We start from the raw sequence: 24,099 nt of genomic DNA on the forward strand, positions 1-24,099 counted from the left end.
TAATTTTTGCATTGATTCAACCTCCTTAAGTTAAATCATCGTCAGACACGTATTTAAGAAACACTGTACTGTGCCTATCTTCGAAAAAGAAACACATCCCAAATGATTTCCTACACATCCTTCTACATCCAATTACGGCACAGCACCATTGTCACAATAATAAACAAAAAGGAAAAGTGAAAAACACTTTTAATTGCTTAATCGCTTTTTTTGTTCCTTTCTTCTTTACTCCTCACCACAAACTTCAGCACATAGTGTCCATCCAGGTAATGTAATATATACTTTCGTAACTTAAATTCAACCGTAAGAGAGATTGTTTTGCCTCAACGTTCTCCGTTTATCTTGTATGTATATAATGAATCTGTATTTTTATAACAGCATTGGCTGGTGACGTAAAAGTTTGTACAGCTATAGACGACGACGTCAAGTTTTTTTTTCCTTTTCGTTTGGGGAGAATATTAAGTTATGTGTATTTGCAACCACATTAAGTGTCAAGAGGGTTCCACAATGCAAAGGAATTTAACAGGATATAAAGATAGATCGCTTCTATAATAAAGGAATCATCTCGTCCTCAAATACAACATCGACATTCTATTCTTAACGGAAATCGAGTTAAGGTGAATCGAAAATGTAACGATTGTATCGAACGAATAATATTCACACTTTTAGAACATCTCATACAGGGATATTGTCCGACGTTTTCACAGCAAAAGTAAATATTTACCACAAAATGTAAACAGTTTTGTGAACCACCCTAATTTTCTCTGTTCCTACATCTATTTGACTGTCATCCCTTGTACAACACATATATATTCGAAAAGGGTTTTTTTTCGTCTTTCGTTCTTACCTTGAATACGGTAACGAATCGAAGTGTGAGTTTTCCGTAGGTATGGGGGGTTAACTTCACGAAAATAGTTAAACGTATCAACGGGGGTGAGATATACGAAAAGGATTGGGCTTATTTAGGCAGCTCTTTATATACAAACTGTTTAGAAGCGATGTGATGGATATGTCTGTCGAAAATCGTGCCATGTAAGTTTAGCTCCGTATCAACTGGTTGTTGGTGATAAAAATATAATCAATGTCATTCGAGTATACAGTTTTGCTTGGCCTTGTTTTTTATAAGTGAAAGAAAGTAATATTTTTCATGTCACTTCGTTATTATTTTGATAATGACCTTGCTTCAGGTCAGATGATTAGTCTAACAACCCTTCGGAAACGGCAATCATATTGCAACAAAATCATTAAATCTGTTACTTAATTTGTGCAAAGTTTCGTGATAAAAAGTCTATGACTTCAACATTAGTTAGCGGACTTCAATTACTCTACCCGATAGCACATGACTAGTCGTTTCTATAAGTTCAAAATTTCGTCTATAAATGCCTAAAACTAGGAAGAAAAGGACAACTGTGCAAATGAGAGGTTTACTTGTACTGCATTTGATCACATTCTTTCGGTGTGAACCCGAGCTAGTTTCAATCGCCTGTCACCAGATCGCTTATTAGGGTGGATCGTTTGCTAAATCTTCTTTAGCTTGTTTTGAACCCGAGCTCATTAGTAGCTTACCGAGACAGATATAGGTTCCAGTTGTATCATTACTTATTTGATTCCGACAACTTTTGAGTACCACACATTAGAACGAATTGTCGGGGTGAGGGTAAGTTTTCTGCTGCCCGGACAAACCACCAAAAGTTAATGATGTCCAAGATTAAAGATTAAAGATTGAAGAATTGAGCTGTTGGGTTGGAATCAGCGCAACGAAAGTATTTAAGAAGAATGCCAACGCTTATAGCGCCTAACTAAATAACTTTGCAATGAGTTTGAAAAATTAAACCATTCAATATATTATCCATTTGCTGGCAAATACAATATTTTCACAATGTTTTGCTGCGGTTATAAAACATGCATACACCCTTTTAGCTAACGATAAAGCATCCCATAAAACTACTACATGAGGGAAATGATGATATTTGCTCATTTCCTTTAAAAACAGTTTGTGGTTTGACGTTAACCCGAACCGACTGAATGTATGTTTAGTTGAATTTAAACTGAATCAGAAGAGGAAGAATGGCAACAAGGAATGAAAGCACTTGTACTACAGGAATTTAGAAATTAAAGTTTAATACTTTCAATGGATTTCATATATTCAATGGAAAGTTCCCTGCAATTCGTCCTTTTCAAAGGACGTGATAGTTCATGCACTTTTTCATTAATATCTTCATGCACATTTCACATCGTACATAAAGCAGAGAGCTGCTACTAACTGTGAATTATGTGACCTAACGTAATTATGTATTTACTACCGTCTGGCGGCACGACTCAAATACATTTTTAATGAAATGTTGCGTTGGTTGATTACGTTTATATGTAATAATCTTGAAGGAAGGAAGGAAGTATGCCAAATCAAGGTTTTTCGATGCATAAATGTATGGCTAGAGTTACGGGTTATGTTGAGCACAGCTACAGAATAAGAAACATTAAAACTATTTGATTTTAAAGTAATACAGATTTTGGTGTGTTGTATCGGAAAAACTACACCGCATTTCCCAATATAATGTTACCATTAAAGTATGAATGGCGCTGTGAAATCAAAACATAACATTCCGCTGCTGAGAAGCTGTAAATTAATAGATTGTTTACATCCACACCATAATAAAATGCAATGTAGCGTCTGCTCAACTTACATTTGAAACTAATTTGAAATTACAAATTTAGACTGGCAATAAATTATTAACGAAAACGGAAGAATGCACGAAAATCAATAAACAGAAGCATTTGGTTAATTTCGCCGCCGAATATGTTGGATAGCAGTTCAAATATTAGAGGGGGCATTTTTACCCGCACACAATTGCTAACAATTTTAATGAATGAATATCTTTGTATGTACTGTTTACATTACATTCTATCTAAATATACACTTTGTTAAAATACCAAACCAGCTACGGTTTCCCTTTTTTATTTTAATTAACACAAAAGGCGAGAGCCACACGTTTGAAGTTCGGCTATATTCTCGAAATTGTTTTACCAGCGACTAGTGAATTTGGTGAATTTCATCTCAAATTAAATTCTGGAGAATGCAAAAAAAAACATTTCTCCTCACTTTGGATCTAAGTAAGGGGTTCAGTGATTGATGTTTATTTGATTAAATTACGTCCACTGTATCATGTGATGTGATGCTTATGAGCTCATGTGGGCAGTGTCTAAATTCGCGAAAATATTTTCATAAATTTTCTCAAAATTTCGTCATTTTCTCTAATTTCCACAAAAAAGTTTTCGCGAAAATTCACGAAAATTTGAGAAAATCACGAAAATTTGAGAAAATTCATGAAAATATTTTCGCGAATATAGTCATTGCATGTGAGTACATTATTCGGATCTATCACAGAGTTTGTTTTTCTGATTCATTGTTTAATTTAAGTGCCTCGGTACAAAATCTGTTACTTCATTTGTTTAAACATTTTATTTGCTACTTAATGTGGTCTTAATTAACCGGGACATTGCTTGATGTTATCGTTATTGTTGATAACAGATGATTATAATAATAATTCCAGACCTTTAGCACTTTAGCTTGATATAAAAAAAATCCATTCATGAAGTTTGAGTTCAACATTCTTGTTCTGTCCATAATATATGTGATTTAGCGTTGCTATTACCAGTGCTCATTCAAATAACAAGACAACAGCCAACTCATTATTTACTGTTGTAAACCCGTGTGTGTCAATTGAAACCTATCAGATATTTGCTACACATATATCGTTCATTGACTGTATTCGATTTCTTCAATAATTTTCAATTCAATCGATAGGTAGCGAGTATCGAGGATATACTTCAACATTTACATTCATGAATTATATAATAAATGAATGAATGAACGTATGAAAGAAACTAAAGCTTGCTGTCAACTATTTTTTGTTCTATTTATTCGTAGTGATATAATTAGCATTACAATTGCCATAGAACCTTTCTTTTCTACCCGGGGAATTAAAGTTAATTCGTTGGTAAAGAGGTAATAAAATTGACTGAAAGTTGTTTGGTTTGGAAGGTATAATGATAATAGCTTTCGAATAAAATAAATAAATGTATTGACCTGTTTCTCCGAAATAGATACAAACGAATCGAGATCCAATTTAAGATTATTTCAATCATTACAATGAAACCGTAACTAATTTCGCAGGTGCAAATCTAAATATGGCTAATTATTTTTGATATCAATAGGTTCACTTTCGGCACTTGATTTATAATGCTGAATGTAATAATTGAATAATTAAACCTGTGCGATTGATTACTACATTTTCATTAATCACTTACGTATCATATTTGATATTCGATATTCTGAAATTAATGATAATCTCTACTATGGTAATTAATCGTTTTTGAAAAACAATCAGATACATGGAATAATAAACATCTGACCTATACATTTCAAAAATTTCGTACCGAATTGAATGAAATTCGAATTTTTTGTCATTTCGAGGGATTTTCTTGAAACGATTATCCTTTTATCACTAATGCAACCGTACCTATAAATAAATTTGCTACGACTCGTTCACATGAATAATAAAATGCATTTCTTAGTCGCAAGGCATTGACAATAAGTAGATACCCTTTCGAAACATTTTCTTTTCGACATTTGTAACCAAACGCCCAAACGTTCATAAAAATTATTATTTTAAGATTGACGAATCGAAACTTTTATCAACTTCCGTTCTGTATTAATTTAACGAGTCATAAAAAAAACCTCCAAGGCAATACACTGTCATCATTATTAATACAATGACCAAACTAAATTTTTTCACTAAAATGAAATCAAATTAAATGAGAAATTAATTCCTAATTAACTCACAAAACCTGTGACTGCAATTAAAATAACAAAAGAGGAAAACAGTAAAAACAACTCAGTCTATTTCAATAATTAAATTTAGGATTGTATCACAAAAAGCCCACCAATCATAATGTGGTTTACAAAGAACCGTTTTTTTTTTCTGCACCACCAGCCACCAGACTTACACCAAAAATAATAAATTCGAATTTAATTTAATTTAATTCACAGCCAAAAATTCATTTGCGTTTACACGAAACAGAATTCTCTCCGGGATGATTACATTAATAATGTAACTGATGAACAAAAAAAAATGTTTGGATTTTTTTTTCACTATGCTGCATATAGCACACACTTTTGTTGTGTGGAAATAACCTAATGAACTTCTTTTATCCGAAATGACACTGAATTTTAAAATTTTCTCATTGCAAAATTGGATTTAACAATTTTTTTTGGCATGCACTGATTACAAGATTCACTCGTTTACGTCGATTATTTATTTATAAATTTTACCCGAATGTTATTCAATGAATACAATTTCTGTTTCTTTGAATTGCGATATACATTCGATGCTGAAGAAAAAAAAACTATCGAATTAAGAGAACTAAAAGACATCCTACAGATAAAAAATAACAAACAACACTGTTGTTTAAGATGATGGTAGGTTTTGCATAAATCGTATTCAACCGCAAACAAGTTCACCTACTCACATCACATTCAACAATTTAGCAAAAATACTCATTTATACAAAATACTTATAAAAAAAATAAATTTATTTTTGTTGTTACTTTGAAAACGTAAATATATTTTAAAAACAACAGGTAGGTAGATCCACCGATACAAAATGCCAACGAAAAATTAATTATTTATTTGAAAACCGTTTTCTTTCAATATTTAATTGATAAATACTTTTCATCCGGAATGTAACTAAAAGAACGAAATCACCAACCATCTGCTTGCTTGCAAACGTTTCAAATGGTCGGAATCAACTGGCACAATAGCTGTTGAGGTATACGGACGGATCATCGCATTTTCCACACAGCACAATTTATGTATGAGAGTGCATGCTACTACTGTTATAAAAGCACTTCTACCGAAGTACCAGATGAAGGATATTGTTATTTGCGACGGCGCAGAAAAAAACCACGTACAATTCGGTGTACATATAATACTCGCTTTAAATGGTACGGAGATATACTACGTAGGAGAAATAATTCATACCTTGCGAATAATTTTATTTCACCTGTAGAGAAGTTCAACTACACTGCCGGAGCTTTTTTTTGCTACATTCTTGTTGAATACATGTGAGAGTATGTTGTAATATGTCTTATACAGCGTCTTTCTTTAAACATATCCAGTCTTAAGAGAATGTCTTTTTCGCACTGCAGAGTGCTTAAGAAAAAGTTCATTTTATGCACTTTCGGTCCATGGTTTGTTTACGTATCACTCGTTTTAAGTTTTATTTCGATTTTATTTTCCTTTAATTTTATTGCGAATGCAACAGCAATGTTTTTAAAGGTTTTACTCGATACGTAACATCCATTTCCTTTAAAATGTTATGTTAGGGATTGAAATTTTTATTGGATTTAGACGGAAGATGGAATATTCTCTTTTAACTTTTCACAGCGGGCACGAAGAACGAAAGAAAATTACATTAGGGACATGCATGAACTATATTTGATATTGAAAGTGAATTTATCACATTAAATTATAAATCAAGAAAAAAAATTGTTGAATCGGTGAATAAGTCTTACTTGACTTTCAGTAAGCATATAAGTCATATAAGTGCATAAGCATCCACCTTGTGTGTTATGCATAAATGGTTACTTGTGATCTAAAATTGACTACCTAGTCGATTTGGTTTTTCTTGAGTAAGGAAATGAAAACTCTTTCCATGTGTGTCTAATAATTTTTTGCAAGATGTCACATATACTGAGTTTGAGTGGTGAGCAAAGTACTCCAACATACGGTGAACAAGCAATAAACACTTTATTGTGATACATGTATGGTTATAACGAGATACCAGAAAATATTAAACGAAAAATATGCTCGGTTTAAAAAATAGATGTATTTTGTTAGACCTTTAGATTCATGAGTTCATAACCCCAGTGCACCAATATAAGTATATCACTTAAAAAAGACGAAAGCCGAAAATCGCAGATAGTTTTTCAATGACAAAAGGGTATTTCAACTTGAGTGTAATTGGCTTTACCGTCACTGTGAATGTATGATCCATTGGGTATTGATGGAAAAATTTGTTTTTCTTTTATGGTTTTTATTGCATATTGAAAAATAAATCTATTCGTGTGGATATAAGCACACCTCTGAAAGGTTTACGATGAAAATGAATCAAAAAGATTTTTATGGGAAAATCTATTGCTCCAAAAGATTCTTTCCAGAGAGCTTAGCATTGTAAATCACAGTTGAAACATTTCTTCCAATTTTATTTATTAGAACGTATTGAACGTATTCAAGCTGACTTTCTGTCTCACGTAGCGTAGCTGTGCACTGTATACTAACCTAATTTAAAATATGTATTACTAGTCATATCAGTACAATAAAACAATAATATTGTTACATCATTGCTATAAAGCTAATTATTTTAGATGTGACGAATGCCGAGATAAAAATACTGAACTCATCCGCGTAATTTTACTGATGCGGATTATTCAATACTTTTAGTTATTCATTCATCTGACCTAAACATTTTTTAATTATGTCTAATGACTGAGACAGTCACTTATTTTTGTCGTGTTTGTCGATAACAGGTCCATCTGTTCACAGCGTTCACATGTGTCTTTCATACTTCGTCAGTCTGCTCACATGTCAATACGAAATAGCAGTACCCATCAAAAACTCAAAAGGAGAAAATAACTAAGTCTCAGAATTCTCAGACGTCTAATCTTAATTGTTGCAATTGACTGATAATACTAACTCTCAATTAACTGTCTCAGTTGATACGATTATGAAGTTGTAAATGCTGTGTAAATCCGACTGTGAACGTAATTTGTAAAAATGTTGTAAGCCTTTAACTTGAATTGTGAGGAGTTGTAATGTGATGGCATCTTTTTCTAGTGAATATGAAGATTTACCGCAAGAAAATCTACCATTTTGGAAGAAGAAAAGAAATCTGATTGTGGTGTTGGCCTTTTTTGGTTTCTTTAATGTCTACGCACTTCGGGTAAATTTGAGTGTAGCAATAGTGGCAATGTATGGTTGATGATATACAAATAAATTGGTTCAATATGTTGAAGTTCTCAATTTTAAATTTCTTTATTTAAGGACAGACAATCGTACTACTGTGCTGTCCAATGGGTCTACAGTTTATGAGTCCGACTTTGATTGGACTACCCAGCAGAAGGGTTTGGTTCTTAGCTCGTTTTTCTACGGCTACATCTGTACACAGTTTGTTGGTGGTTATCTCGGTTATCATTTTGGTGGAAATAAAATATTTGCTATAGGAATAGGAACGACGGCTTTACTGACGCTACTTACCCCAGTTGCTGCTAATTATAGCATTTATATGTTGCTTGCTATACGTATAATCGAGGGAATTTTCGAAGGTATGACATTTCCATGTATGTATGATGTATGGAGTAAGTGGGCTCCACCACTGGAACGTACAAGAATGGCAGGTTTTGCTCTCGCTGGCAATTATATGGGAACAGTAGTAGCCATGCCACTGTCTGGTATTCTAGCTGTGACACTTGGATGGGAGAGTATCTTCTATGTGTTTGGATGTGTCGGACTTTTGTGGTTTCTGTTGTGGATTTTTATTGTTAAACGAAGTCCTCAAGATGATCTGCACATGACAAATGAGGAGAGAACATATATAGTTGCAAGCTTGGGACATCAAAAACCGAATCAACCGAAATTCTCGGAAGCTCCATGGAAAGAAATTTGGACCTCTAGTGCTGTGTAAGTTATATGTCAACTAACTATTTTAAACAAATTTGAACAAAACGTTTTTAAAGCTGGGCAATTATTGTGGCTCATTTTTGTGAGAGCTGGGGATTTTTTACGCTGCTGACGCAATTACCATCATTTCTCAAAGGTTGTTATTCAACGAATTGTAGTTCTTATGCATAAAATAGATGGTTGGACAACGGCAGTCACAGAGAACGGACGTGTTTATGCGTTGCTCTCTAAAAGTGTTTCTTTTGTGTGGCTGTGTGTGAATTCATTTTCGATTTTGTCTAATTTCTGTGCCAACTTTTACGGCTTTGGTGTTTTTATTTTGCTGTAATGTTTAAATGGTGAAATTATTTTAAAGGTTTTATTAACGAAGTCAAAGTGTTGTTCTCGTAGGTCATTTTCTCTTTGATCAATAAAGTCGTTCTCGCCTCATTGTGCGATATCAACAATTGTGTTATTTCCTTTGTTATTTAACATGTGCTTCGTGGCGTCGGTTTACGGATTAACAATCGACTCTACCAGAAGCTAATGCTAAATTACGTGCTCGATTAATGTACGAAAATGACACATTGCCGTATGGCATCTGGCAGTCAATTTTAGTGCAGGTAAGGTACAAACGCTTCGGGTTCTCATTTGACACCCCAAAACCACATAGCAAATTTTTACAAATTTGCTGTGGTACAATCCCAAGATACAGAAACTATCTTGTACTCCAAAATGACCGCGAGGTTTAACAGATCTATTGATTGATACGTTGTATGGATGTCAAGGGATATGACGAAATACGAATCATTCAAACGCTACAACCTGCAACGCCAGAACGAGTTCAGTCACATGGTGGCATGGCGATTTATACGAAGAGGCAACTCATGGCCTATGGTGATTAGACACTTGCTATTACCTAAAACTAATAGCCGTAACCGTAACAAAGTCGGAAATATCAAAAAACCCAACATTCGCTTTCTCCATAAAAGAAACCATATCGACATAATGTCAATAGTAGAAAGAGCTACAACATGACAATGTTGATAGCGCCATCTTTGGGAAAATGTACAGGTCAATTAGTGATGGTTGTGGTATTCGCATACCACCCACGGCTTGGAGAATTCACAACGTATGGGACGTTAACACACGGTCGATTTGTGAACAATCTAAGTCGGGAGAGATATGATGTAAAATCACAGTCCATATGATCAAGAGACTTGTACAATAGCACAACAGGCCCATCTGAGGCTTAGGTGCTGGGCTTACACCCTCCCATCTAATCTAATCTAATCTAATCTATGCATAAAATAACCATCTTTGCTTACAGATATACTAAACTATGATATATCAAATTCCGGTTTCTTGTCAGCGCTACCTTATCTTACACTGTCCATTTTGGTGTTTGTCTCCAGTTTTCTTGCTGATTGGTTCCAGGTCAAGTCAATTTTGACTACATCGCAAGTACGTCGCTACTTCAACTGCTTGTCATTCCTTGGACAAACTGTTTTTATGTTATTGGCGGCCTTCATCGTGCATAGAACTTACAGTGTTGTCCTACTAACGATTGGAGTTGGAATCGGTGCATTTTCGCTATCTGGCTTTACAGTAAATCATTTAGACATTGCGCCAAATTATGCGTCTATCTTGATGGGAATTTCTAATACTTTTGGAACTGTACCCGGAATCGTATCGCCGCTCATCTCTGGATATATTGTTCACACTCCCGTAAGTATTTTGCTAACACAGTTTTTATATCAAACAGAACATTACTTAGCATATAATTTTTCAGAATGAATCCGAATGGAAGATTATCTTCTATATCACTGCAGGCGTCTATCTTTTCGGTAGTGTATTCTATTGGTTCTTTGCATCTGGTGAACTGCAAAGTTGGGCTGTTAGAAAAGAAGACAGTGATAAGAAGGATTCGAAAAATTAGCGATAGGCTTTGGTGTATTCACTTCACTCTACATTATATTTTGTATTTGTATCTATTCAAGAATTATATTAAGCAGATTTGTGAAATGATGAATGAATTATTGTGTTCATCATTCACTTGGTTCGAAGAAATTCGAAGTGTACAATTTACATTATTCAAATTACTACACGATTATGCTACAATAATATTTATTGCTCAAAATTCTACTATGTATGGACAAAGCACTTTTTGATTGATCAGTTGAATTTAATTGATCTTGGGGTCACATACAAATTTCAACTGAGCCTAACCTTCGAGACAATTTAAATTTAACTGGTTTTCGCTCTCTTCAAACTTAAACACTCTTTTGAAGAAATAAGTTTCAAGAAAAAAATACAAACTCATCAAAATATGGTTATTTATTGAACACATCATTTATCACACAATTGGAACTAAGAGACTAAGTAAACTGAAATGTGTTACAATTTACCGTTAGCACCAATAATTAAAATTGATTACGAGCTTGCTTATCTCGAGGCTAGCTTCTTTCGTGAAGACAATTTGTTTTTAGGAGTAGTTTAATGTAGTGGTAAGTGCGTCCCCAAGCACTGACAATGGAAATACGAATAACGAATTTTGTTTGTTTCAAATTTTGTAATAATTTTAATGCATCTAAAGTCAGCCAAATTTTTGCTAATTTTGCATCAGCTGTTTTACCAACTGGTCCACTTATACAAACACGCTTCTTATAGTTCGCTTGAGTGTATGTATAATAGTCACACTCACTCATGTAGTAGTACTAAAACCGTATAATCACGTAAACGCAGTGTGATCGAATGAGTGGATGCATGTAGTGCTCTACCGATTGTGACGCGCTTTCATCAAATATGATTGTCTCGGCGAAACATATTGCTCTCCTGACACACCACGTCTTGGCTCTCTAAACGTTTTACGCTCGGCTGTATTTGTTCTGTCATAATCATCATTTTCCTTGACTAGCTGCACATGCACTTCTTCCTTTTTCGGTTCCGATTTCGAATGAAAATATACATTTCCGAACTTGAAATGATCAGGAGTTAAGTATAAATCCTTAACACCGGCAACTGGAAACTTGTCCAATGGAATTGCAGTTTTGCTGGTTGTTTTTGAGTTCAGCGGATTTTTCCGTGGTTCACGGTCCGAGCCAGTGTTTCGTATAATTTTACATATTTCTAAATCCACAGATGAATCATCCACTGTTGCATCATCGGGCCATCGGCTTTTCTCAGTTTTCTTTGGAAATCCAAGCTTCCTGCGATAAGCTTCAAGTCTTAATTCGGCCATAGCGTCAGGTGGCATGTCTTCGACTTCATCATCATATTCGGCTGCATCTAATGGAGTTTTTCCTGGTCGAATCTTCAACTTGTTGAGGCCATAATTATTATCTGACTCTTCATACATGTCCCACGAGGTCCTAAGGTCATCTGATCGATCGCTGTCCGGGCACCAGCTCATTGTTCTGAAACAATGAATGAAAAGAAAGAAGTGTATTTTAAACGAGATACTTCCCCATTCATTTCGAATATTTGATAGATGATAGCTGAGTATCACGATGTTAGTTGACTATTAAGTTGATAGTCGGTAAAAAAAAAAATTTGTTGTACAAAGTTGTAGATTCAAGCTGCGAGCGCACTTACACCGTTTAGCTCTCCGTTTACGTTTTAACAATGGAAAGTGGGAGGAGCTTCCATTGTTCACTCGTAAACGGAGTGCTAAACGGCGTAAGTGCGCTCGCAGCCTCATATTCCTTACACACAATGCGAATATGTTTATCTTCCTTTCACAAAATATAAGTCGCTTGTATTCAGCTAGGTTCAATTTTTTTAATTAGGTAAAAATTTGTCTTTTAATTTGGTTTTTGTTAGTAAACAGCTGTACGAATAACAAAACGTACAACGTCACTGAAGACAGAATTTTTTTTACAAATCTCAGAGCTCGTTCAATATTTGAAATGTCTCAAATCTTCTAAGGAAAGGAAAAGAGTAAGGTATGGCGAGTTCATGAAACGGCAGAACTCACTAATTTTTTCAGCACAATTAAACAAAGTGACAGTCAGTGAATTAGATTTTTTTTGAAACGTTTGTACATATGAATGTACATACCAGGTATGGCCGATTCTTCAAAATCTGTTAAGACACCTCTGAGTTAATCAAAATGACAGGCAGGTAAGACCAATTTTCTAGTAAAGACTTCACGAACTTAGACAAATTTTTGACTATTCAAATACCGTACAAACTCGTATCGTTCGCATGATTGTGATTGTTCTGAAGATTCAGAACGTTCAGAGCCCAGTAGAGTGAACAGTGTTCGGGACTGCATTACGCCATCTGATTTTCATTTCTGAAAATGTTCTCAATGACATTAGTGGCATTAGTGTTTGATGGCATCAAGTGTCAGGAACACAATATTTTGTTTACAAAAATTCGACAAGTTATATCGAAGCGATCGTAAATTGACTGTAAATTCGTCAACATGCCAACATGGAATCAAATTCAATCACAGTTGCGAAATCCAAACAATCCGGTTGTGTTTATAGACGTTGCTGTTGGAACTACGGTTAGTAAACAAATTGTTTCGAATCGTTTACATTTAAAGGTTATGCCGCACATCCTAAAAACAAAAACATTTAACTGCTTTCCCCCAGGAGATTGGTCGCATGATATTCGAGTTATTTGCTGATGTTGTACCGAAAACAAGTGAAAATTTCCGACAGTTTTGCATTGGAGAACAACGAAAGGATGGAGTTCCGCTGGGTTACAAAGGCGCCAATTTTCATCGAGTTATCAAAGATTTTATGATTCAAGGAGGTGATTTTGTGAACGTAAGCTGGATTGTGATTTTGGTGTGACCTTACTTATGTCATAATTAAACGTTTTATAGGGTGACGGGACTGGCGTCAGCAGTATTTACTCAGGATCGTTTCCTGACGAAAATTTTATACTCAAACACGATTCTCCGGGACTGCTATCGATGGCCAATAGTGGAAAAGATACTAACGGCTGCCAGTTCTTCATTACCTGCGCAAAATGCAATTTTCTTGACAACAAACATGTTGTTTTCGGTAGAGTGCTGGACGGATTATTGATTATGCGAAAAATAGAGAATGTACCCACCGGACCAAATAACAAACCCAAACTACCAGTTGTAATTTCGCAATGTGGACAAATGTAACAGACGCTGACGTGCTGAATAAATGACTTGCAAGATGTATGTTTTGATCAATTGTGTATTTGTGACTAGAGCGGAATTTATCAAATAAGTTTTTCCTTGTCATCAACCGCCTCGAATTTCTCTCGTCGCAGTGCCTTACAGTCATCGATTGCAAAGCTGGAAAGAAAATCGGTCAGAATTATTTAACGTCAGAATTTTTATTATGTGAACCAATAGTCGAGATTATCGAGATGATGTCGACGTTGTCTGTTAAGCAGTAAACGTTTGAAGAACAGAAGGTCATGTATTGTTTCTGTATTGAAGAATCACAACAGTGTCCGTTTTGCAATACATCCTTTCTGTAGAATAATTCCCATTTTGAGGTTTGAATTCGGTTCGATCTATCGATAGTCAATTTCCACATTCAATTTGTTAGACTTGGAAAAATATTTTACGTCGAAATTGACCATTTCGGATAAATTTTACCGTGAGGATGAATTGTAAAAGACGTAATTCTAGTCAGATGACGTCCATGACGTCAAAGAAAGTGCGTTGGTGTATACGAATTGATTTCTATAAGTTCCTTAAACTCAATTCTGATTGTCACCCTGATATGAGTTTAAATAAAACTACGAAACCAAAACGATAAAATTTATGGGGAAAGCCTGTAAATGGTCTACTGTAGTATTTACGATCATTTGAGGAGTAGATGAATCAGGATAGTCATGTGACAATGTTCGAGAAATCATTGTACTCAGCATCCATACAAAATCAAGGTATCGTACCACACCCGTCTTGGAATTCACTTACTACTCGAGATCAACTACGCATGCTAATTGTTAATGAACTTGAAAGTGCCTTCGTCTTCGTTTAAAAATTTTCAAAAATAACAGACAAACAACGAACATTCTTACTAATTGTCGTGGTACAACGTCAGAACAACAACAATGTTAGCAAAACCAGTTTCTTTTACGAAAATATTATGCAGATAAAATAGATCGGTATTCGTTGCTCGAGTTTAAAACTGCAAGAAGATCTAATAAAAATGCAATTAGATTACCATTAGAAAACCATTATTGGACTATGCGTATAATAACGAATTGCGTAACAAATTGTTCTGAAAAAATGGTGTATTGAAGATAATTAACGAATCGATATGCCAGCAATTAAATGTGATCTGTTTATGTTGCAGAACACGTTTATTTAGAACAAAACTTGCAAGATATTAGGATGAGTCGTGGTGAAAATGTTATGAAAACTAAATTTCAGTTGCAATTAAACAGTCAGACTCTATACAACACCCAACTTAAAGTGGATATTTTTCTGCTCGAGTCAATAAATCAATTTTTGAAGTAGACGTTCAACATTACGATAATTTGAAAAGGTATTCAGTGAATTTGAATTTAAGAAATTTTTCGTACGTGCGTTTTGTTTTGTTTTCTTGACGACTGGTCGAATGACATTTCTAGTGAGAAAAGTGCAGCATTTTCTCTCCCTCCCGTGGGGTGAAAATACAACTTTTCTCATCATTCTAACTGTCACTTTGTTTATGTTTTCGAAAATGATATGGCGAATCGATGTTTTCGTTTCGTGGAGAAAAACTACAAAACGCAACATGGAAAATCTGGGAAATATAGCAAATTCCAACTCGAGTGAAATTACGGCACTCGCTCTTGCTCGCAAACATCGCTCTTGTTAGAATTTCTTATTTTCTCCACTCGTCGGTAAACAAATAACTATTAAAATCGTCTGGAAGTTAACCAGTCTTAAGAAAATTTACTCAATCATTTAGCCTAACATTCTTTCGATTTTTCAGTGACAAGTTACCGACGACGCAAGTGAAAATGTTGAAATCAATTTCCCTGTTTGTTATTCTCATTTCGGTAAATTCGAAAGCCTTTGAGTGAAACACGAATTTCATGAATTTCTTTTTAGATAAATAACATTGTACGAGCGACACCAGTCGCCAGCACTGACATAGATAATGCTTTCGTAAGAATATACTCTGCATAACTGCCAGCATTTTTAATTCAAGTTGATGTTTCCAGACAATACCTCTGCCCAGAATTTGCATAGACTCGAAACGTGAAATTTATTCAAATTTAATCAAAAATTCCAACCAAAACTTTATACGAGCCTATCAAACCTACATGCCAAGGGAATGCAATTATTCACATGAAGTCGTCCGAATTGTGGAGGCGTACCGAAATGCTGCAAATTACGTGGTCATTTTCCTAAACAAACGAGGCGCCACAGATGAACAGTTCAACGAGGTTGTTGAACTGTACGATCTGGCACTGATTCAATTTAATGAAGCGATTCGAACATTGACGGTAGGAAGGCGCCTGACACGTGTGTGTTACAATTCATTGATGCTAATCAAAGGGGCTGTCACTACAACTGGAGAAGGACTTGTGACTGGTACTATTGCTACATACAACACAAAATGTGCATCCGATCGCATTCACAACACTCTGATTCATAAACCGATTCAATTTATTTCGAATTATCTGAACTGATTGCTCAATACGAGATTGAAGAATTGGGAAAAGAATTAAAATCTTGTTCTAAAAGGACGAGCGTGTAACTTTACTTTAAAGATTTTTTTAAACCCTGGCATTAACTGTGATAGTTTCGACTGTTGGGTGTATTGTTAATACTAAGTATATTTACCTGTATAACAAAAATGTCAACGGTACCGTAGACAAATGCCAAATGGAATGTGCATCGAATGTCCAGAATATAGGCGGAAAATCATTTAGTTCCAGCAATAGAGAGCACGCAGCTAACAATTGAAAAGCCAACATTTTCCATGCGTACGTCCTTTTTCTCCGTTGGAAAAGGTACCAAATAATCCATCCAATACCTGACACAACTCCAGTTGCTACATTCGCTTTCATATTATAGTCGTAGTCGAACGATCCAGTGCTGAGGTTGGCAAAGTGATTCACGAAGTAAAGTAGACTGACTACAGCAAATGCTGTTTTGACGAGGAGCGAGGTCTTGTGAAACATTCTGTGGAGAATCTTTTTGTTATCTTGTGCTTTGTAGAAATTACATTTTCTAATACCTCAAAACCATTAAGCAACATGTCGACAATACTATTGAGTAAGCGAAACTGTAATCACATAGTTCAGTAATTGGAAAATCTCTGGTGTGAAATACGGCCGACCAGATCCATCCATTTAAGCAGATCTGAAGTTTCATTCAAATTATTTTCCCGACTCACACAAAACCATATTCACACATACCGCGCAGAATACATGCCAAACATAGAACATTGGACTGTCCCTTCGAACATCATTGCGGAATTGTCGTATCATCCACAAATGGCTTAGAAAATTTAATATTGAGAATACCACTGACGCAGGTTCTTGAATACCCAGAAAGCGTGCGAATGGCCATTTACCATAAAATTGTGGCACTGGCCAATTTCTCGTGATGAAAGCATTGGTTGTGCGCCACATACAATTATAACTGAAGAATCGAGATTAATATCGAAACTATCGGAATACATCAGTTATACTGAGATCGAACCTGCATTCATCAGAACAACTCCAGAACAACAACTCGTTGAAGAATTCCTGTTTTATGGTATGGCTTGGTTGGAATGATAGACCATCTGGAATCATTTATTCAAATTTAGTGTCCTATTGAGATTTTCGATCATGTATTTACTTACCATCCGTACAATTTTGAGACAGACACCCTCTAACACAATTTATAAAAAATTTACTTCGATCTCCATATGAAGCATTTACTGTAGTAAAGCCTAAACATAATACTAAAACCAATCCAAATGATGGATTAAGAGTGTACATATTTAGGAAGCGAAACTACTAAAACATTTAGTAATGTTATTGTTTACATTTCGTCTATCAATGACCAGACCTCGACACCTTGTCAAGATGTCCTGACATTTTCGTTTCGTTTACTTTTTTTGCGATAGTGAATCGTCAACGACTCCACCTATTTGTGATATCGTGAATTTGTTTTGACAGATTACAATGTGAACGTATCTCATTCAAACGTCAATCAAGGAAACACACACGCCAAACCTGAAATTTGTGAGCTGCGCTTTCGTTTACATATTTTTTAGCCGGTTGTTTACGAATAATTTTCTGGATTTACGACAATTTATATCAGACTGTGAGTACTCTAAAATATTTATTTCATTTTAGTAGAACATTTTTACATGAATGACACTTTGTAAAATTTGTTGTATTCAAGTAAAATTGCTCTAGCATTTACCGATGCTATCAATAACATTTTGCCCTGCTCTCTTATCTGTGGTTATAGACTTTTTCCATTAACACGCCGACCAAGCTCTCAGTTCCTATTTGTAAATTCGTATCATTACTGATCATCTGTTAACAGTCAACTAACTGAACTGTCGCAATTCTTTCAATTTAAAATTTAAGTCGATCCCTGAATAAAAATAGATGTTCTGATTAACCAAGGTATTTCAACGTAACCGTCTGTAACAAGTTTAACCTTCTACAAACGACAAGCACTTAGACTTATTACTTCTGTTGTTGAATGGTTCATAGCTAGTTAGTACATGGACTCCTTCATTAGATTGTATTACTCCTAGCTAGGCTAGAAATAGGTATTTTTTCACCGAAAATCAAACATCAACATCTGACATTTTCGTACACTGATCGCAGGACTGCCACGGTTTAAAATGCCTCCTATTTTAGGAATTTACGAGGCTTGATTTAAGGAGGATTTTGTGAGATTCAATGTTTAATGTAAGTAATGTTCAAAAGATAGAACTCTAAATATCGTTTGCGATTGAGAGAGTCAGCTTCAAAATGAAATTCTAATATGTAAAAAGTAAATAAGGATCTCTGTACCGCGCAAGAGATTTTTTTTGAGTTGTGTTAGCAGCAATTAAATTTTAGTCTGTCTAGAGCCATTTTTAGAGTTTCAGGAGATTTTAGGCAGCTTTTTGAAATGATAGGATTTTGAGGAGTTTTTTTGGAGGAGTGGCAACCCTGTAATCGATTAGTCCATTTTCCGGTACATCGCTTTATTCTGCAGTTTCATTTTCATCCACTGAAATTTGTGTGGTGTTACTTGGTCATGTCATTTGAGATTTTAGTTCAGCTGCTCAATTGGTTCTAATTCCTGCTGTAATTTAATTTGGAAAACGATAAAAAGTTTCGGATAGTATTTAGCGTGTAATTCATTGAATGATAAATTATTTTTGTTAGTGGTAGAATACATTGAACGTACATACGTTCGACAGGCTTACACGGTAGAAACACATAAATAATTAAATAAATAGAGTAACAGCTACAAAATATTTACTTTAAATAGGAACCTTAAAATAATTAAAAATTTTCTCTTAAACTGTCATGTTTATAAATCGAAAATATTAAATTTTATACATTCCCAATTCTACGTCCGCCGGAGAATGTTCTCTCATTTTTCATTAAATTTATAAAAATTTATAATACTTTGTTCAATTCATTCACAGATGAATTTCAATACTTCCCCACTCAACATCAAATATTATTATTTCAATTGCTCGCCTCGTCGGTACTTTCTGCTGCATCAACCTGTTGATATCGTTGTAAATTTTTCTTTGACGCTTTGTGTAAACTTTCTAAGATTTCATTTGAATCCAAAACAATTATCGGTGTACAACCGTCTGTAAGACCTTTATGACTGTGTTGTCGTTCATAAATTTCGCGAGAAACACTGCGCGTAAACGAAAATCGTGAGGATGCAGTGCGCGTAAGTTTCTTCTTGGGTTTCTTGATGGGTTGAATTGGTTGCAGAGGCTCGGTGTTAGGTGATTGAGATTCCAGTACATCATCAGCGAATACTTTGATTTCTTCCCATGCTGCTTCTGTAAACCAAATTATCGTTTCGTTTAAAATCTCAAATTTTATCAATTGAAGTTATATTGCTAACTCACCTATATGTTCAGCTGTGGCATGTTCGTATGTGACGCAGAAACGAATGCAATATTTGTCCAATACTTTAGCTGGTATCATATGTAGGTTTCCAGAGTGATTGATGCGGGCCAGAAATTCTTGATTTACTTCGTCAGAATTTTTGAGTCGGAAACAAACTAGTCCCAAGTGCACGTCATTTCTCACTTCAAATCGATCATCACTATAGACTAGATCCTCAAAGGTTTTAGCCAAGGCGATATGGTTACGAATGTATTTTTGTAACCCGGATATGCCGTATGTTCTAAAAACAAACCACAATTTGAGTGCTCGGAATCTTCTGCTCAGCGGTATTCCATAGTGACGATAGTCTATTGCACAATTGTTGCTGTGTTCTAAGTACAGTGCATTGACCGTTAACGCTTTTTTTAAAGCCATCACGTCTCTAACCCACATTGCAGATGCATCGAAATTGGTTAGTAAAAGTTTATTCGGATTTGTATTGAACGAATCAGCATACTCGAGCCCATTTTTGAAGTGTCTCATTTCCGGAAGAATAAATGAATTGCCGGCATAAGCTCCGTCAACATGGAACCAAATCGACGGTACGCTCTTGCACACTTGACCAATTTCGACCAAATTATCGAAAACACAAGATCCTGTTGTTCCCACAGTTGCAACCACAAAGAACGGGGTATATCCTTCTTCAATGTCTTTTTCAATAGCAGTACGCAAAGTTTCGCCGCGGAAACGTCCTCGGTCATCTGTGTCCAATATTCGCAATTTGATCAATGCCATTTTTGCTGCTTTCTCTACGCACGAGTGAGCTTCCTTTGAGCAATAAGCCATCAGTTTCGGCAGGAACACGCTTTCGTGAATGTCTTGATTGTCTCCTTTAAGCTCCTTTATGGCTCGATCACGAGCAGTCATCAGACACACAAGTACGCATTCCGATGCGGATCCTTGTAAAGCTCCACCTCCTTTCCCCGCGGGACAGTCACTCAAAAAGAAAGTTGGCAAGTCCAATGCCTTTGCATACCAATCAAGAATAATGGTTTCTAGTTCTGTTGCAGCCGGACTCGAAGCCTGTTGATATAACGAAAGTTTCTTATTTAAAATGTTAGGTCGAATGAAGAATAGGAATACTGTTAGAGAATTATAAGTATACCCACCATTTCAATCCAATTCTCTCAATTCATTCCACATATGTATCTTCTGTATGCGTATCAACATCTGTACCGTATGTGGACACAATACCATGAATTATATTGAAATGGTTGGATCTTATAATTCCCTGTTAACAAATATTTTCTAAAATTCTAACTAACCCATGAAAATCCAATCGAACCAATTGCACTGCTAAGCATATCGCCCAATACAGACGGATATGAATTGCCCGACGGGAAATATGCAAAAAATTTCGGATGATTCCAATGTACCATACCGGGCATAATTTTTCCCTCCACGTCTTTCAGAATTTCATCGAAACTTTCACCTTTCATTGGTGCTTCGGCTGAAATAAACAAAATTTTAATTGAATTAAATTTCATTGAAAGATCCCATTATTGTTTGACGAAACTAGTTAAGAACCGGCTGCTTTAAACCTATATAAATTTTAAAGCATTGTTTGTTTTCACATAACGCTAACACATTTTCATTTCAAAACTGATCTGTTATACCGATTAAGTCACCAATAAGAAGGTTAACTACTGGCGTTTGTTTTGAACCAACTCTATTTTTAACACCAAACAAAATAAAGAAACAATCTGTTGATTTAATGATTTTATCTTCTATCAATCAAGCGTACCAAAGCACTCTCGCTATGAGCGAGCACATTTGATTTGAAATATTGTAGTAAAGCAAAAGACACCGAAATGCCACCAAAAATTTCTTTGGCTAGTACGGAAGAAAGGTTATATTTCGCATTAGGTAAACTCTTGAATTTTCATGTAGTCCATTAAATTTTGATATGTTTTCAAGCCATTATAAACCCTTCGTCCTATTTAATATTGTACAGTCAAAGTTTTAAATTTCAGGTATTCTTTATTCTCGAAATATAGCAACAAATGTATTACCAATAACTGATTTGACAACAAAACTCCGAGGTGTTTGTTTTGTTTTTTGTCGATTTTATTTATCTTGTCTCTAAGCCAAATTACCCAACAGTAACCAGTTTAAAAAATTAGCAGCTTTTAGCATTCCTAATTTTAGAGAAAAGAAATTCGTTTTATGACAAATTATTATCGGTTTGTGTTTTACTATTCAATAACTGTCGATAGTCAGAGCAAATTAGATCGTAGTTCAAGGAGGTAAAGTCCTTCAACATTAAACCTTTTAGAAATGGTAAGAGTAAATCAAATCTGTTACTTCAAATGTTTAAAGTATCACAACATATTAACAGAAAATCTATTACTTAATTTCTTTAACCAATCATACATTTTGTTGTATAAAAGAGCACTAGACAGAGCGCATCAGTTATATTTGTCGTTGCATTCAATAACATGAATATTCATTTCTAAAAGGTAAATGTAATGAGTACTGAAGCCTTTTTAGGCAAGAATTCACAATGTCATCATGTGATATTTTAAGATCAACCGATGAAAACTAATTAATGTCTTTCTTTAAAACAAAAATGTTCCTGAACTTATCTGGAAAAGTTTTTTTTTTCCTTATCTTTAAAGATAAATTTCTAGCTGTAATTTATCAAGGTCCTAATTTACGACATATCGTAGATTTTTTTCTTCTTTTTTTCACGAAAAATTTATATAATTGACATCGTGTCGTATTACTTACATGGAATGAGTTGTTTTAAATATCCCGGATCCAATAATGTCGGTGCGACCTTTCGTTCATCAACTCTATCTCGATATTCCGATATATAATCAACCATTTGTTTGCCATAAACACGAAACTCTTCTGTATTCATTTTTAATATATTTTTTTTCTTTGTTCCACAAATCAACCAATTATTATAAATTCACTTCAATTTTTCACTCTGTATGCTTGCGATTTTCCTCTCGTTTTTCACTTCACTCGATTTGAAAATATTTTTTTTTTTTCCGTTATTTTTTTCTGTTATCGATCAAAGCGTTTCTTGTGCTTAACTGAAGTGAAATCACGGTTACCACCAGATTTATATAAAAAATCGTCATTGGGTCACATATACTATCTCACTTGCTGTATTTTTTTTTGGGTATTTTAAATATTTATTTAATTACGCTATACTTGTGTGCTGTAAAGCTCAAGCATTCGGACTTTTGTGCCGAAGAACGAAAGAGCTTGATGGAATATTTAAAAAAAAATCTGTTACTCGTGTATGTTATTTAGGAAATATAGTTGTAAAAATAGCTTACAATTGATCGACAAATATGTAGTCATTAAATCATTTTAGTAATTTTTATGATCATTGTGGGTTCATATACGTATGGACATATTTATAATAAAGTGTGAGTGATCGTGTGCCTTCAGTCATTTATATGCAAATCGCTTTAACAGGTGAGAATTTTGAATTTGAACCACAAAATACACTATCAATTCAGACAACATATGAAGCAAAATGATGAAATTCGGCTAAAGATATCGTGCTGTATTTCGTAACGTTGATGGAATGATTTGCAGATTTTTGACTTTTTTTTTACTAACATAAATTAATCGAGCCGGTGATACGACAAAAATTCGATAAAACATGTTTTTGCCTGATTTTCGAGTACTTGTACAATATTCGTATTTGGTAAACTCTTTTAGGTCGAGTAATTCAAGACGTTTAATAATTTTAACTTGTTAGAGTCAAGTTCAATCCGTTCATTATTTGTTAGACGAATTAGTTTTAATATTGGGCGATGACAGAACTACCGTTCTTCGGATCAGAATGGGTATCGACCTGATGTGTTCGCAACCTAAAACCTGAGTAGATTGATCCGATCAACCTTTGAGTTTCAGTTCGGCTACAGTTTCATGTATAATTGGCTTCCACACAGCCTTTTTCCTGACCTACTTCGGACACGTATGGCGCTACGTGTGATTTGTATAATTATACGTACTGTTTGTGACTATTCGTGTCGGTCGTATACATATTCGTCGGACGTGCACGATATTCATGTCACACGTAGCAACAATTCTATCGATTTTCTATCAGTGTACTTGAACTTCTAATCGAATTATCCAAAGAGTACTTAAACATAAATTGACCTGAAACCTGGAAACCAGGTTCACAACAACCTGTTGTTATTCAGGTCAGTTTCATGTTGATTTATTTTCAACCTAAAACTGAACAGATAAAATCGTCTTTGACCCAAAACTGACCCATTCCGATCCTAAAGTTTTCACACATAATCCGAGATGATAAATAGGAAATTATCTCTACTACTCACCAG

The 24,099-nt window shown here is 34.8% G+C and overlaps 8 protein-coding genes across 17 annotated transcripts in view; 4 read left to right on the forward strand and 4 right to left on the reverse strand.

The window, feature by feature from the left end:
* LOC119081367 (rap guanine nucleotide exchange factor 4) overlaps positions 1 to 5,879 on the reverse strand; it is a 67,102-nt gene extending 61,223 nt beyond the window's left edge. The window contains exon 1 of one of the 4 annotated variants that reach the window (XM_037190238.1): positions 5,769 to 5,879. The gene's annotated coding sequence lies outside the window, so the exon portion shown is untranslated. Of the gene's footprint in view, positions 1 to 5,607 lie in introns of all 4 variants that reach the window. The other 3 variants (XM_037190239.1, XM_037190236.1, XM_037190237.1) reach the window with 3 other exon arrangements.
* On the forward strand, positions 421 to 16,430 carry LOC119081372. Of its 3 annotated transcripts, none has more exons than XM_037190253.1 (4): positions 421 to 427; positions 15,663 to 15,706; positions 15,759 to 15,815; positions 15,872 to 16,430. In XM_037190253.1, coding segments are annotated over exons 1-4 (573 nt in total). In that variant the 5' UTR covers positions 421 to 426; the 3' UTR covers positions 16,343 to 16,430. The 3 variants fall into 3 exon arrangements, with proteins under 3 accessions (XP_037046148.1, XP_037046147.1, XP_037046149.1); XM_037190252.1 differs by lacking the exon at positions 421 to 427 and adding an exon at positions 15,039 to 15,154 and having other exon boundaries at positions 15,640 to 15,706; XM_037190254.1 differs by lacking the exon at positions 421 to 427 and adding an exon at positions 15,081 to 15,207 and having other exon boundaries at positions 15,640 to 15,706.
* LOC119081370 (sialin-like) lies at positions 7,668 to 10,807 on the forward strand. 3 transcript variants are annotated; one of them, XM_037190248.1, is made up of 6 exons: positions 7,668 to 7,839; positions 7,895 to 8,029; positions 8,102 to 8,737; positions 8,794 to 8,873; positions 10,047 to 10,444; positions 10,509 to 10,807. In XM_037190248.1, exons 1-6 carry the CDS (start codon positions 7,835 to 7,837, stop codon positions 10,653 to 10,655), a joined length of 1,401 nt encoding a protein of 466 aa, XP_037046143.1. In that variant the 5' UTR covers positions 7,668 to 7,834; the 3' UTR covers positions 10,656 to 10,807. The 3 variants fall into 3 exon arrangements, with proteins under 3 accessions (XP_037046143.1, XP_037046142.1, XP_037046144.1); XM_037190249.1 differs by having other exon boundaries at positions 7,671 to 7,836; positions 10,509 to 10,803; XM_037190247.1 differs by having other exon boundaries at positions 7,668 to 8,029.
* On the reverse strand, positions 11,428 to 12,553 carry LOC119081373. The gene is made up of 2 exons (XM_037190255.1): positions 12,426 to 12,553; positions 11,428 to 12,132 (listed from the first exon to the last, which is right to left on the reverse strand). Exon 2 carries the CDS (start codon positions 12,126 to 12,128, stop codon positions 11,493 to 11,495), a length of 636 nt encoding a protein of 211 aa, XP_037046150.1. The 5' UTR covers positions 12,129 to 12,132; positions 12,426 to 12,553; the 3' UTR covers positions 11,428 to 11,492.
* LOC119081374 (peptidyl-prolyl cis-trans isomerase H) lies at positions 13,042 to 13,892 on the forward strand. The gene is made up of 3 exons (XM_037190256.1): positions 13,042 to 13,229; positions 13,318 to 13,494; positions 13,554 to 13,892. Exons 1-3 carry the CDS (start codon positions 13,146 to 13,148, stop codon positions 13,842 to 13,844), a joined length of 552 nt encoding a protein of 183 aa, XP_037046151.1. The 5' UTR covers positions 13,042 to 13,145; the 3' UTR covers positions 13,845 to 13,892.
* On the reverse strand, positions 13,882 to 17,758 carry LOC119081371 (post-GPI attachment to proteins factor 3). Its single transcript, XM_037190250.1, has 6 exons — positions 17,506 to 17,758; positions 17,361 to 17,445; positions 17,075 to 17,300; positions 16,894 to 17,018; positions 16,497 to 16,838; positions 13,882 to 14,000 (listed from the first exon to the last, which is right to left on the reverse strand). Exons 1-6 carry the CDS (start codon positions 17,642 to 17,644, stop codon positions 13,925 to 13,927), a joined length of 993 nt encoding a protein of 330 aa, XP_037046145.1. The 5' UTR covers positions 17,645 to 17,758; the 3' UTR covers positions 13,882 to 13,924.
* A 75-nt stretch (positions 17,759 to 17,833) lies between these two features.
* Positions 17,834 to 24,099, forward strand: part of LOC119081379 (ribonuclease P protein subunit p25-like protein) — a 29,153-nt gene continuing 22,887 nt past the window's right edge. The window contains exon 1 of one of the 3 annotated variants that reach the window (XM_037190260.1): positions 17,834 to 17,972. The gene's annotated coding sequence lies outside the window, so the exon portion shown is untranslated. Of the gene's footprint in view, positions 17,973 to 23,073; positions 23,222 to 24,099 lie in introns of those variants that run through there. The other 2 variants (XM_037190261.1, XM_037190262.1) reach the window with 2 other exon arrangements.
* On the reverse strand, positions 18,992 to 22,846 carry LOC119081377 (aromatic-L-amino-acid decarboxylase). The gene is made up of 4 exons (XM_037190259.1): positions 22,520 to 22,846; positions 21,055 to 21,239; positions 19,750 to 20,812; positions 18,992 to 19,680 (listed from the first exon to the last, which is right to left on the reverse strand). The coding sequence occupies exons 1-4, from the start codon at positions 22,650 to 22,652 to the stop codon at positions 19,349 to 19,351; spliced, it is 1,713 nt and encodes a 570-aa protein (XP_037046154.1). The 5' UTR covers positions 22,653 to 22,846; the 3' UTR covers positions 18,992 to 19,348.

Source organism: Bradysia coprophila, unplaced genomic scaffold, assembly GCF_014529535.1.
Source record: "Bradysia coprophila strain Holo2 unplaced genomic scaffold, BU_Bcop_v1 contig_358, whole genome shotgun sequence".
Lineage (NCBI taxonomy): Eukaryota > Metazoa > Arthropoda > Insecta > Diptera > Sciaridae > Bradysia > Bradysia coprophila.